General features: G+C 48.7%; 1 protein-coding gene across 10 annotated transcripts in view; it reads left to right on the top strand.

Annotated features, from left to right (window-relative positions):
• GATAD2A (GATA zinc finger domain containing 2A) overlaps positions 1–14718 on the top strand; it is a 114649-nt gene that overhangs the window by 93959 nt on the left and 5972 nt on the right. For all 10 annotated transcript variants that reach the window (XM_072786593.1, XM_072786589.1, XM_072786590.1 and 7 more), the window contains 6 exons: positions 4973–5105; positions 5234–5365; positions 6616–6705; positions 7517–7648; positions 8148–8315; positions 10189–10468. In XM_072786593.1, the coding sequence (XP_072642694.1) occupies positions 4973–5105; positions 5234–5365; positions 6616–6705; positions 7517–7648; positions 8148–8315; positions 10189–10468 (935 nt within the window). The remainder of the gene's footprint in view (positions 1–4972; positions 5106–5233; positions 5366–6615; positions 6706–7516; positions 7649–8147; positions 8316–10188; positions 10469–14718) is intronic.

Genomic DNA, 14718 nt, shown 5'->3' with positions numbered 1-14718 from the left:
AGTAAGGGGCATCACCCCCTTTCTTGGGGCTATTGTGTTACATCAGGGCTGGGCCCCTCTTGCCCATTGCTTATTGGGTTAGCCTGGGAATATCTTGGCCCTCATTGGAAGCTGAGTGCCTGGGCCTCATGGTGACAGACTCCAGGTGGGGTTGTGGGGCCCTGGCTCCTGTGCCTTTGATGGCCTCCAAGCCTCTGCTTGGGTGAGGGAACCTGCCTGACAAATAGGTAATGACAATGTCACTCTGGGAGACTGTGGGGTTGACCCAGTAGAAAGGTGAAGGTACTTTTCTTGGACTAGTTTGCTGGAGTGAGGGTGAATAAACTGGCTGTCTTCAGGGAAGCCTCTCCTCTGCTCAGCCTTCAGTGGAACCCAGAATTCTGCCCTGAGCTCCCTCCCTGCCTCCATGATGCACAGTACTGGGCTTAGCTAAGAAGGCTTCCTCAGGCATGCATGCTGTGGAGGATGTTCTCCATGAGTGCTCTAGGAGTGCTGATCATGCTTCCAGGCTGGCATGTTGGAGGACTGAGCCAGCCAGGGACCTTTCTGAAGGCATTTAGTTTCAAGTGTGTCTTGAAGTGTGAGTTGGGGCTCACATGGGGGCCTCAGGAATGTGGTGGAGGGACATTACATGGAGGGATCCATAGTGAAGGCAGGAGGAACCTAAGCAGGATATATCTGGGTAGGAGCCTGGGTTACAGGGGCTGAGAGCTGGAAAAGCCTGGTGATCAGTTTGGCCTGGGAGGTGTGAATGGGCTCCAGTGGAGGAACACCCCGGGGTGGGGTGGAGTCTGGTGGAGCCAAGGTGAGTGCAGAAGTTGGTGAGACTGGTGTTAGGTCTAGCAATGCCCCCCACCCTACCCTTAAAACACTGCTAGTAGCTACTTGCCTCTCCCTACCCAGCCAGGCCCAAAAGATGAGAGGAAGAGGGAGGATTCTGGCAGGGAATGGTTTTGGCTGGCCATACCTGTCTACTTAGGCTGGCTCTGGAATTTGTTGTCTTGAGAAGAATTCATTGAGCCTACAGTCCTCGTAAGCTTCCTTAGTGTGTGCAAGAATCTTGGGGATCTGGGTACATGGGTGGCTTGGTCAGTTGAGCGTCTGCCTTCGGCTTGGATCATGATCTTGGCATGATCATGAGAGTCCCACATCGTACTCCCTTCTCAGTGGGGAGTCTGCTTCTCCCTCTCCCTCTGCCCCTCACCACTCTGGTGTGCTCTCTCCCCTTCAAATAAAGTCTTTAAAAAAAAAAAATCTTGGGGATCTTGTGAAATGCAGTTTTTGATGGAGAGCAGGTCTTTGGGGTAACAAGATGCTGCATTTCTTTGAGCTCTACTGAAGCTGTTCAGTGAGCCAAGGCAAGTTGGTGGTCCATTCTCACCTGTGGGTATTCCCTTACTTACCCCTCCCCTCCTGGTTTGAGGATCTGTCCCTCCTGATGGATCCTAAGCACAGAACTGCCTTTTATCCAGGTATTTATCCCTATTGCTTGGCATAGCACCTGCTTTCTTAGTGGGTTTTCAGCAAATAAGAGTAAGTAAATGAATGAACGATTGTGGATGAAGTATCCCTTTCCCATATGTTAGGCAAGCCCTTTCAGAGAACAAAGGTCAGAGGTGCCAAGGATGGTTTCTGTGTTCTCTTGATGAGACTGTTTCCCCTGGAATGGACTGGAAGAACACTACATTTTAACCTTATCCTGACTGCTAGTTGGTAAGCAATTGGGATGGTAGCCTGGTGCCGAGGACATGGGATCTATTGTTGAATTAAGATTATGTAATCCCTGCCTTTCCTCTGGGAAACTTGATGGAAGTTCTAAGCAGGTAACAGAACTTTTGTGTTTGTTTAGCCAGGGCTGGCATACAGGGGAGGAGATGATGAGACCATTTTTATTGACAATAGCATGGTCTGCTTTCAGGGATTTTCATAGGTCACATAAAGTCTTTTGATTTGGGGGGGGGGGGTCACCGGGTGGCTCAGTCGGTTAAGAGTTTGCCTTTGGCTCAGGTCATGATCCCAGAGTCCTGGGATCTAGCCCCACATCATGCTCCCTGCTTAGCAGGAAGCCTCCTTGCTTCTCTCTGTCCTCCCTCCCTGCTTGTCCTCCCTTGCTATATCTTTCTCATAAAGTCTTTAAAAAAACTCTTTTGGTAATAATATTTTATATAAAAGTTCACAAGATGGGCAAGATGAGCTTATTGGATTTGCTCTGAGATCATATAGCTTCCAAATAAACTTGGTGCCCACGTGCCCACCATGGACTGAAGTAGTAAAGCAGTGTACCTGGCCACAGTGCTATCCCCCTGGCATATTGGGCTAGATTTCCTCTGGTTTCGTTCTTCTGCCTAAATGGTTTTATAATTTAAAACAATTTGCCCATAGTAATTTTCAGTCTGTGTCAAAGGGGTATTCTTTTTTAAAGAACTGAGAAAGTACTGAGAAGACTTTTGAAGCACCTTTGCTTTAAAAATTGAGCTTAGGAAAGTTTTCCATGTTGGAAACTAGAGGGGCTGGTGGCCTCTCTGTTTGGAAGAGGTAGCCCTGGTCCCTGTAATATACCAAGAGTTCCTTGTGGGTTGGTGCCACAAAGGAAGTGCCTGCAGCTGGGCAGCCCCAGGGTGAGCTGGGTGCCTCCATTTTCTGACAGCACCTGAGCCCTACCTCACTTCTCAAAATGAAGGCTGCATGTCACAAACCGGTTAGAACTGGCTGTTGCCATGGTTTTCATGTTGGAAGGCACAGTTAAAGGGTCACATGACCAAGGAGGGAAATGCCTTTGTCACATGACTTTTTGGTAGCTGATTAGCATACAGGAAGTTCACTCCCTGCTGGCTGCTGGGATGCTGAGTGATCATTGATGGGGGGTGGGGTGACGTCATCTCTTGGATGAGTTATTGATTACTCTCAGGCCAAGATGAGACCTGGGAGTGCTGTGGTCAGAGTGGACGTCTCAGGAAGCTTCAGCCTCTAAATGGTCTTGATCCCTCAGCCTGCCCTCTTCCCTCTAGCAAATTTGAATTTTGTTAGATCTCAACCTTCAGAAAAAGTGCATGCCCTCAAGATAATAAAAAGTGATTACTATCATCTCAGTGCACTCTTGCTCAGGAAGTGCCTGCAGTCTGCAACTCTAGACATGGTTCTGCCTGGGCTACTGCTCTGTCCGCATGCAGCCACCTGGGGAGCTCACCTCGGCTGGGACCAGTGACTCTAGCTCCTGTGCTGGGCCCTTGTGCTGCCCCTCAATATCTGTGTGTGCATCCAGAGAATCTAGATAGAATTGGAGCTCTGGGGTCACCTTGAAAGTTGATCTTGGGCAGAGTGGGCAGACAGCAGGCAGGCACACAGAACAAGTGGTGGTTTCCAAATTGCATCGGTCTTTGGCTTGGTGAGGCCTGAATGTGACGTCCTGGGTCACTTTATAAACAGTCAACCAGTTTCTGGACTTGAGAATGCAGGTTAATCACCCCAGTAAGGAGACTGTATACCTTGAAATGGCACCTTTTTGTCCACTCCCCTGATCTCTTGTGAGAGGTTGGTCAACAGTAGCACTGGTTAAATCATCAAGGTTGGTTAGAGGTATTAAGGTGTAGCCACACTATGTGGCTCTTTAGGAGGGATGTTAAAGCCCTGGTTGAGGGGAAGGGGTCCAAGGCCAGACATGAACCCTCAGCATTTGGTCTTCTGTGCCCATCCTTCCCTAGAGACATTCCAGGAATGGAAAAGGCAGTTTGGTAGGTTATTAAAATTAATTCTCCATCTATAACTCTGTCTCTGCTTGGCTGGAGTCTAGTAGGAAGAGTGGGACAACTTGGAGCTCTCTCCCAGTTAACTTTATTGAATTTGTTCTCAGGGTCACAGTGCCACCTAGTGGGCTTGTTTGGTCTTCTGCTGCTGGTTTTCCAGCAGATGAAAAGGATCCTAACCCTTCAACACATGTGGAGGCCAGATCTTTTTTTTTTTTTTTTTTTTTAGATTTTATTTATTTGTAAGAGAGCACAAGCAGGAGCAGTGGCAGGCAGAGGGAGAAGGAGGCTCTGTGCTAAGGAAGGAGTCCACTATGGGACTCAGTCCCAGAACCCTGGGATCATGACCTGAGCCGATAACAGACACTTAACCAACTGAGCCACCCAGATGTCCTTGGAGGCCACATCTGAAGGCAAAGTTTACATTGGGCCCTTAGCAAACAGCTGCTTGGTTGAGAGTAAAGTGCTGTCTCTGGGACTTTGTGTGGAGTCAGGAACACAGTAGAAGCTTAGCATACTGTCACAGCGATACACAGGAGCCCTGACAAAAGGCCAAGAAAGACCCTGCCTCAGCCTCAGGATCCAGACCTGAGCTTTTTTCTGTTTCTTTTTCTTTTTCCTTTTCTTTATCTTTTTCTTTCTTTTTTTTCTTTTTTCTTTTTTTTTTTTTTTTTTTTGTAAGATTTTATTTCTTTATTTTGAGAGGGAGCACTTGCTTGCCCATGCAAGTATGGGGAGGGGCAGAGGGAGAGAGAGAATCTCCTGCTGAGCCCAACATGGGGGCAAGATCACAACCAGAGCTGAATTCGAGAGTTGGCATTTAACCAGCTGAGCCACTCAGGTGCCCCTCAGGCTGAGCATTTTTATCTAACACTGAACTACCTGGTAGATAAGGGTTTGAGGTGTCTTCCAGAATGGCCATATCACCCTTGAACACAGGTATCCTCAGTCTTGGGTACACAGAGGTGGGCATCAAGAATAGTCCTGGCTAGGCGCCTACCTGTGTGTTTGGGTGACTCATGGTGAGTGCAGTGAAAGTCGGTTTTGGTATGTGGTAGGGAACAATACCCAAGGAGAGAGACTGGGGAGAGTGAGTGGGGCAGCTATGCTCCCTACCTCCTTGCTGTGACTGTGTCTAAATCTGAGTGTGTGGGTGCTGGGCTCTGGGGAATGGTGTCTGGCAGAGCATCCAGGCACTCTGGTAACAACCTGCTGTCCCTGCTCCACAGTGACATGAAGTCTGAGAGGAGAGCCCCCTCTCCTGATGTGATTGTCCTCTCTGACAATGAGCAGCCCACAAGCCCAAGGGTGAACGGGCTGACGAAGGAGGCCTTGAAGGAGACCAGTACTGAGGTCCTTATGGTGAGCCTTGTCCTCATTCTGGGGGATGACCCTGCCCAACAATATCCCCAGATGGAGTTGGTGATGGTGGGTCCTGTGTTCCCTGGCAGTGGCTCTCCCTTTCAATGCTTGTTCTCTTGTCCTTGCAGAAAAGCAGTCCTGAAGAACGAGAAAGGATGATTAAACAACTGAAAGAAGAGTTAAGATTAGAAGAAGCAAAACTTGTTTTGTTAAAAAAGTTGCGGCAGAGTCAAATACAAAAGGAAACCACTGCCCAGAAGGTGTGTGTGCATCCAGTCTCTCCTCAGGAGTCAACAGGAGCCATTTAAAACAGGGGATAGAAACCTAGACCCATTACTTTGGCCCACCTCAGTACCGGGAGTTGGAGCAGCTAGTAACAGGCAGACAAGTCTCCTTAGGGGCATAAGGGTCAAGGTCTGAAATGGAAATTTGAATTTTAGATTTAGTGAAAAGGGAGTTTGAATAAGAGGATATTACAGTACGTTTCGATTTAGAATATTCTCGATCTGAGTATATAAAATTTCTTGTAGATTACAGACATCAAGAAAACAGAGAACAGATGTCTTAGAAGCCGCTGGAAGTCCTGGGTTAAGAGCTCTTTCCTAAACCCATTTACAGAGCGGCCTCTCCTACCCTGTGGGTGGCCATGCTGGCCATCAGGGGCTACAATGGTTTTGTGGACAGATTTTCTAATGCTACAGAGGCATGCCACAATGTTGCCCAGGCCCCAGAGTCTCTGTCCTGGGGCTTCTGCTCTCTCTCCCCTGGTGTCTTAGGCTCCTTTTGCTGCTTTTAAATGCAGGTTACTGTGTAGGCCAAGGTCAAGTTTGTTTTTTGGGTTTTTTTTTTTCAGCTACCCTTCCATTTACTTTAACCACTATCTCAGCAAACCAGAAAGTAAATGTATCTTGGGCAGTAAGAGCTGACACTAGTACATAGAACACATGTCCCCTTAAGGGAACAGGATAGGAAGATACTCACTGGTCTCACTTAGGGGTTGCTTGAACTTCCACTAGAACACAGTCAGTAAGTGGACATGGCCTGGCATCTTTTAATCTCCCAGTGGATACAGCCTGCCTGTTACTTGTTTGCTTTCCAATTGTTGAAGACTCAGTGGAGTGAACCAAGTCTGTCCCTTCTCTAGTGGAATATGTTACTTTAAGAAGTACCTGGACTTGATATTTTCTCACTAAGGTTGGGATTAATCTGTCCAGGTCTGGGGTCCTTTGCCTCAGCCATCACCACGAGTCCTTCACATCCCCTGGAAGGCAAAACCTGCTCTTGAACCACAAAGTGATGTCAAACATCCCCAGGGATAAAGGATGCTGGAAAATCTCTCCTCTGTCCATTTCAAACGTGTCAGTTCCTGCTACAGAATTTAGCAGGCTGGAAACAGAACCTTAGAGCTTGGTGCCTTTGGAAGAGGAAGAAAACCAATCGTCCGTCTGGATTTTGTGTGAGGGAGTGGGGCTGACGATCCCCTCATCTTTTGTGTCCTGCTCTCTTACAGCCCACAGGCTCTGCTGGGAGTGCCGTGACCACCCCTCCCCCACTAGTGCGGGGCACCCAGAACATTCCTTCTGGCAAGCCATCCCTTCAGGTCAGTATTCCCTCTTTATTAGGCTCCTGAGCAGTCCTGATCCAGTTCCTATGAAAGCCTGCCCATTCCTTCTGGTTAGATTGGTTAGGCCACTTTTGACATCATGAACAAATCATGCCAGCGCCAAGAGGGCTCCTCCTATGACAGCTCCAAGCAAAACTGGAGAGTGAACCAAGATTTGGGCAGATCAGGTTCCTTTCATTTCAACACTCCCAAGGTTATGGGACCCAGCAGGACCTCCTGCCCACAGGGTGAAAGAGGCAGAGATCCTACTCCCAGACACAAGACCAAGGTTTGAACAGGGGCCTATCTTCCCTCAAATAGGCCTGAGCTCCCAGCTCAGACCAGCAAGCAAGTGATACCCAGAGCATGTTAGCTGGACTTCTGCTGTTGTAGGGGCTGTGTGGGTGAAAATATGCTACCTTGTTGGTACAATTCACTCTTGAATGACCCCAGTCTGCACAGCTGTTGTCATAATCCATGTTCCTTGTTCTTTTGTGCTTAGAATAGATACACATTTTAGTGCCCACCCCACCTTTAAACAAGTATATACTTTTTTAAAACATTTTATTTATTTAATCATGAACTAGATAGAGAGGCAAAGACACAGGCAGAAGAAGTAGGCTCCATGCAGGGAGCCCAACGTAGGGCTTGATCCTGGGACCCGGGATCACGCCCTGAGCCAAAGGCAGATGCTCAACCACTGAGCCACCCAGGTGTCCCCAAGTGTCTATTTTTATAAAACAGCAAACTTGTTTGTTAAAAAAAAAAAAAAAAACATATAAAATCTGGGATTTGGTGCTGTTGACAGACTTCTTCAACAAGAATGCCTGGCAGTGTCATCCCACCACCCCTGGTCCGCGGTGGACAGCAGGTATCCTCGAAGCTGGGGCCACAGGCGAGCTCACAGGTCGTCATGCCCCCACTCGTCAGGGGGGCTCAGGTGAGCAGGGTATGCTTTTAGAGTGTAAGAGAGTGTCCAAACTACTCCAAACAACCAGCTACCCATGAGAACAACCCTTCCTGGTCATCAGGTTGGGGGCTATGGGTCCCAACCCTTCCCTCCATCCATTGTTCCTCTCATTATCTATCTATCTATCTATCTATCTATCTATCTATCTATCTACCTACCTACCTATCCATCTATCTATTTTAATTTTTTTTAGAGTGTGTGTGGTGGGGGGGGGATGAGTATCCATGTAGTGGGATATTACTCAGCCTTAGAAAAGGGAGAAACTTTTTTTTTGAATGAGCACACAAGTGGTGGGGTGGGGGCAAATGGAGAATGGGAGAGAGAATCAAGCAGACTCCACACCCAGCACAAAGCCTAATGCAGGGCTTGATCTCACAGCCCTGAGCCAAAATCAAGAATTGGATTACCCAACTGAGCCACCCAGGTGCCCCGTCCCTCTCATCATCTTGTTTCCTGTCCCACCCCACAGCAAATCCACAACATCAGACAACATTCCAGCACGGGGCCTCCACCACTCCTCTTGGCCCCCCGGGCCTCTGTGCCCAGTGTGCAAATTCAGGGACAGAGGATCATCCAACAGGGCCTCATCCGCGTCGCCAATGTCCCCAATACCAGTCTGCTTGTCAACATCCCACAGGTGAGTGCTGTGCTGAGTCAGAGTTGGGCATGTACCTTGCACCTGCCCTTCTTACCCCTCCTCCCACCCACGTACATATCAAGGGCCCCTGTTCCTGGGGCATAGTCAGGTCTCCAGAGTGGTATGGTGTGACCTTCCTGCTTCCTTACAGCCAGGCAGGGCTTTTTTTTTTTTTCCCCCTTAAGATTTTATTTATTCATCAGAGAGAGAGAGGCAGAGACACAGGCAGAGAAAGAAGCAGGCTCCATTCAGGGAGCCCCATGTGGGGCTCGATCCCGGGACTCCAGGATCACACCCTGGGTTGAAGGCAAGCACTAAACTGCTGAGCCATCCAGGGATCCCCTACCAGGCAAGGCCTTAAATGCTCCATGAGAGTTTGGATTGGAGTTTCTCTGGGCCTAATATAGTATAAAAGTCATGGACTGGAGTCCCGTGTTAAGAACTATGGTCTAGCAGAGGCAGATAGGTGTTGGGGGGGGGAGGTGCAGACATGAGCTTGAGGAGTTGGGGGGAGGCATCAGGTGGTATGTGTGGGACCCAGCATGTTTTGTGGGATGGATGAAACCAGGTAAAGCATCTGATGAACCTGGAGATAACTGGGATGGGAGTGCTCCAGAGCCTTCCCCACTCTCCTCCCTGTCTGCATGAGCACATGAGGGGAGTGTGTCTGCAAATGTCCTCACAGCACAGCACATCTATTCTTAGCCACAAGTCCTTTCACCTCTGTGCAGAGCCTCTGAGATGGGGTGGGTCTGTTCCCAGCCAGCAAAGCCAAGAAGATGGGACCAGAGTAAGTGGGCAGGCCAGAAGCAAGAGCTTTATTGACAGATAAAATGATTGGGTCTGCAGGGGCTTTTGCTGATGGATATATTGGCTTCTCTTCCTCCTCTGGGTTGATGGATCTTTGTCTGCCTCCCTCAGATAAGAGCCCGACCAGCAGGGTTCTGAGCAGCATTCCTACCTTCTCTAAAGTTAGGCCAGGCCAGGGTGCTGTGAAGGCTGGTGTTCTCTGTATTGGGAGGCTTCTTTAGCTCTGGACACTCTCTGTGAGGGTGGAGACCTGGGAAACCTACTGGACTCCCTGAGTCCTGTGTGTGATGTGTTGTGTGCAAGTTACTAGGTGTGTGTATTTTCCTGGAGGTGGTGTATGCTGCTTTCCTTAGATTTTCAGGAAGGATCCTCAACCCTACATAAGCTAAGAGCACTGGTGTGATCAGCTTTGGGTTTTGGCGAGAGCACTTGACAGGGTTGGGGGGCTGGGTGAACTAGAGCAGGGAGACAGTGGAGCATTGGCTCACTAGGATCCAAATGAAGACGAGAAAGTAGTATGGGAGCACCAAAGATCAAGAGGGTGGAAGGGGCAGGGGTTGGTCCAAAAGCCCCTATAACCCCAATGAGGACACATGAGCTAAGTGAAACGTCAGAGTCTCCAGAGAACCACACATAAAGATGCTTATGAAGGAAATGTCAGCAGTGCTGTAGTGATCCACTGTCATACCCCTGTGGAGGAGGCCATCTAGCTCTATGCTAGGAGGAGGGCTGCCAGACCATAGTGACCAAACAGTGGCTGTGTTGCCTGAGCAGGAGTGCCCACTGCCCTGGTCGTAGTTATGGCTTCATGGGTGTCCTCATGTGGCAAAACACAGCAGAATACAGATTATAAATGGATATCAGCTAAACCTCAACAAATATGTTTACAAGATTGGTCATCTCATAGGATGATGAGTTTAATGCTGTTTTGCCTGTTGGCTTGCTGATGTCGGGCAGCCCTGAGTTACTACCCAAAAGACTCATTAGTGCAGCTAAGAGTGTCATCCTGGGTTGTGGGATCAGGTGCCTCCAGGACCCTGACCAGGTGGTTATTTTCCAATAGCCTTCCCCAGCGTCGCTGAAAGGGACGACAGCCACCTCTGCTCAGGCCAACTCCACCCCCACCAGCGTGGCCTCTGTGGTCACCTCTGCTGATTCTCCAGCCAGCCGTCAGGCAGCTGCCAAGCTTGCACTGCGCAAACAGCTGGAGAAGACGCTGCTTGAAATCCCCCCTCCCAAGCCCCCTGCCCCAGAGATGAACTTCCTACCCAGCGCTGCCAACAACGAATTCATCTACCTGGTCGGCCTGGAGGAAGTGGTGCAGAACCTGCTAGAGACCCAAGGTGAGTGGGCCTTGAGGCCATTTTCATGTCTTGCCACTGAAGTTTCTATTACTTAGGTTATTTTCAATGCATAGCACATGGTAGAATGCCTACTGTGTACTGAAATGAAAGCTGTCTGAGGCAGGGCATCTTATGGATAACCTTTTGTTATCAGTCCTCCTTGTTGTGAGGCTTAACTTTTTGCTTATGTTTTCTAGTTTTTACATTTATTGACTGATTGATTGATAGTGCGTGCACAAAGAGCAGGGTTGGGGGACCTTAGGCGGGCTCATTCTCACGATCTTGAGATCATAACCTAAGCGGAAATCAAGAGTCCTATGTTCACACTCAACCAACTGAGCCACCCCATTAGTGCCCCATTAATTTATACATTTTTAAAAATACTTACTATTGAAATGTAGTTGACATACAATTTTACGTTAGTTTTAGGTGTATGATATAGTGATTTAACAATTTTATACATTATTCAGTGTTCACCACAATAAGTGTAGTTACCATCTGTTACTTTAGATAACTTCTTAAACATATCACAGTCAGCTTTCTTCACTTGTTGGGACCTCTACTGAGAGCTGGGCCCTAGAAAAGCCTAAGGCCCTGCACACATGGTCTAAGGGGGGGATGAGCAGCATCCCCCCAACAACTCTATGATGTTGGGGCAGGCAGAGAGGGATGAGGGGGAACGTTTGCAGGAGACTGACAGGCTTTGCTTCCAGATAAGTCTCTCCATCTAGAACTTTCCAGAGCCTTGAGTGCTCTGATCCCTGAAGGTAGGAGAGGGATACCCATGCCTGTGCCAGACTTACTTTATCCTCCTTGGAAATAGTTTGGAAAGCACCACTTGCATGTTAGGAGGTTTTATGGATAAAGAGGCATATATAGGATAGTAATCAAAAGTAAGTAACTGGGGATCCCTGGGTGGCTCAGCGGTTTCTCACCTGCCTTTGGCCCATGGCGCGATCCTGGAGTCCCGGGATCGAGTTCCGCGTTGGGCTTCTGGCATGGAGCCTGCTTCTCCCTTTGCCTGTGTCTCTGCCTCTCTCTCTCTCCCTCTCTTTCTCTCTCTGTCATAAATAAATAAAAATAAATCTAAAAAAAAAAAAAAGTAAGTAACTACATTGGAAATGGAGTGGAGGGGATCCCTGGGTGGCGCAGCAGTTTGGCGCCTGCCTTTGGCCCAGGGCGCGATCCTGGAGACCCGGGATCGAATCCCACGTCGGGCTCCCAGTGCATGGAGCCTGCTTCTCCCTCTGCCTGTGTCTCTGCCCCTCTCTCTCTCTCTGTGACTATCATGAATAAATAAATAAAATCTTTAAAAAAAAAAAAAAAAAAAAAAAGGAAATGGAAGTGGAAAGCCAGGTTGGGGCACCTGGGTGGCTCAATGGTTGAGCATCTGCCTTTGGCTTGGGTCATGATCCCGGGGTCCTGGGATCGAGTCCTGATTCTCCCTCTGCCTGGGTCTCTGCTTCTCTGTGTATGTGTCTCTCATGAATAAATAAATAAAATCCTTAAAAAAAAAAAAAGGCAAGCACGCCAGGTTGGCCCTTGGGACACCTCCACCAGATGCTGATTTGAAGATGTTTCTGCTCTGAGATTGAGTCTGTGGTGATATTGAGTGGCCAGCCTGAATCCTCACCATGCATGATCTCAGCAGATGCTCAGAGCTGAGGTAGAGGTGGAACCGAACTGGTCCAGGGCAAGGGAAAGCCTGGTAGGCTTCAGATTGCATACCTTAAATTGTCCCGGGTACATGCCGACCCCTCCCGAGGGCTACTTCTACCAGCACAGAGTTGGGGGCATTAGTAATGGGGCCTGTACAAAGGAAAAGCACCTTCTGTCTGTTTGCTTCTCTTCCATAGGGAAGGAGAGAGGTAGGTGTGTGTGACAGGGAACTGTCGTCCCTGCAGTGCCTGCTTGGTGTTTGCATGTTGGAGGGAGTGCTCTCTTCCCCTCTTTAGTCAGTATATCACAGAGGATCTATCATATCCTTGGGCGTTATATCCAATGCCTCTTGAGAGGTAGAGCCCTCCATAATCTGGGTGTGGACCAGACCTAGGGGACCAGATGCCCATCTGGCCACCTCTGATTAACTTGTAGCTTCCTTACTGTACCACATCCACCAAACCCCATTGCTCTTAAAATTTATTTCCCAACCACAAGGCCATATCAAGGACTGACCACGAGTCAGGCTGAGAGTGGGAGGCCACAAAGGGCCAACATAGTCCTTTGTAAAATTGAGGATGATGGCTTCTACTTGTCAGGGGGCCCCAGAGCTAGGCCCAGCAGGGAAAAAATGTGAACTTTTACGTGTCTGGATCCCTTTGGTGTCTTTATGATGGAGTGATGTTGGCAAAGGAGCTGCCATGAGGCCAGTGCAGGATGGGTGGGAGGCAAGTCAGGACACAATGCCCACCTATCCTCTTTCCCAAGCGGCCTGAGATGACCTCCGAAAATGGTTTGCTACTTGCTGGACCCAGAAAACCCTACAAAATCATGCAAATCGAGAGGTTCAGATCTTCGTGTTCACTTTAAGAACACGCATGAAACTGCCCAGGCCATCAAGGGTATGCATATCCAAAACACCACCATGTATCTGAAAGATGTCACTTTGCAGAAGCAGTGTGTGCCATTCTGTTGCTACAATGGTGGAGTTGGTAGGTGTGCACCGGCCAAACAGTGGGGCTGGACACAGAGTCAGTCGCCCAAGAAGAGTGCTGAATTTTTACTGTACATGCTTAAAAATTCAGAGAGTAATGCTGAACTTAAGGGTTTAAATGTAGATTCTCTGGTCATTGAGCACATCTAGGTGAACAAAGCCCCCAAGATATGACCTAGAACTTAGAGGGCTCATGGCCACATTAACCCATACATGAGCTCTCCTTGCCACATCGAGATGATTCTTACTGAAAAAGAGCAGATTGTTCCTAAACCAGAAGAGGAGGTTGCACAGAAGAAAAAGATATCCCAGAAGAAACTGAAGAAACCAAAACCTACGGCCCGGGAGTAAATTCTGCATAGAATAAATGCAAACCCACCCACCTCACCCCCCCCCCCCCCAAAAAAAAAAAAAAAAAAAAACTAATACAAAACCTTGCCCACCTATCTATACCTGTGTGCCCTGGGCATCTACTCTCCCAGATTAGCCTGTCTCTACTTGTTCTCTCACCGTGGGTCAGTATCCCTCTTGTATTGTCTAAAACAGGACCTACTAAAAAAATAAAAAATAAAATAAAACAGAACCTACTGCGGGAGGAAGCTCTGAGCCCCATTTGAAGTGTCCCCTGATGGGCAGCCCCGGTGCCTCAGCAGTTTAGCGCCGCCTTCAGCCCAGGGCGTGATCCTGGAGACCCAGAATAGAGTCCCGCGTCGGGCTCCCTGCATGGAGCCTGCTTCTCTGTCTGCCTGTGTGTCTGCCTGCCTCTCTCTGTCTCTCTCTCTCATAATTTTTTTTTTTTTTTAATTTTAAAAAAGTGTCCCTGATACCTCTCAGAGCCCCAGGCTGGGTAGTTAAGTGCAGTCTCTTATCAGTGTCTCCATTCTGATGTTGGTCATGCCCACCATAGCTGCCTAGAAAGGTATTGTGTCCTCTAGGGTTGGACATTTGGAAGGTGATGTTCTCTTTTTGTCAGAGCATGCTACCTACAAGTGAGGGCCTAGAGCTGGGGGTCTGAGATGGACCCCAGGTGGCTGGGACCGGCGATGTCTCTTCTGCTCTGTGGGGTCTCTCTGCTCTGTGGGGCTCCCTCTGACTGATTCTACAAAGCCCCTCAGCATTCTGAGGTGGCTCAGACAGGCCAAGGCTGGGAGGGAGAGGCCAAGGGTGCCCTGGCAGCATTGTCTCTGATGTTAGGAGGACGTTAAACTCTTAAGTATACTAGACACAAAAAAAGACTGATACAGAATGCAAAAAGTAACCCTTACTTTACTTTCTGTGATTCTCTTACAATTTTATTTTCTTTATTTTAGAGAGAGGGAGAGGGTAGGTGGGAAGAGGTACAAGCAGACTTGTTGGTGTGGAGCCCAACATAAGGCTCAATCTGACGACCTCAAAATTGTGACCTGAACCGAAATCAAGTCGGATGTTTAACCAACTGAGCCACCCAGGAACACGCCCCCCCCCCCGCCTTCCCCCCCCCCCTTTTTACTTCACTTTCAGTGACGAAAAAAATACTGGACTCATGCCTGAGCATGCAGCTTACTTGGTTTCTCCAGTCACCCTTCCTAGGCCAACCGAGGAGATGCAATGTTCCCAT

This window comes from Canis lupus, chromosome 19 (assembly GCF_048164855.1).
Source record: "Canis lupus baileyi chromosome 19, mCanLup2.hap1, whole genome shotgun sequence".
In the NCBI taxonomy this organism is placed as follows: Eukaryota; Metazoa; Chordata; class Mammalia; order Carnivora; family Canidae; genus Canis; species Canis lupus.
Note: the sequence above shows the minus strand (reverse complement) of the source record. Positions and strands in the feature narration are given on the sequence as shown.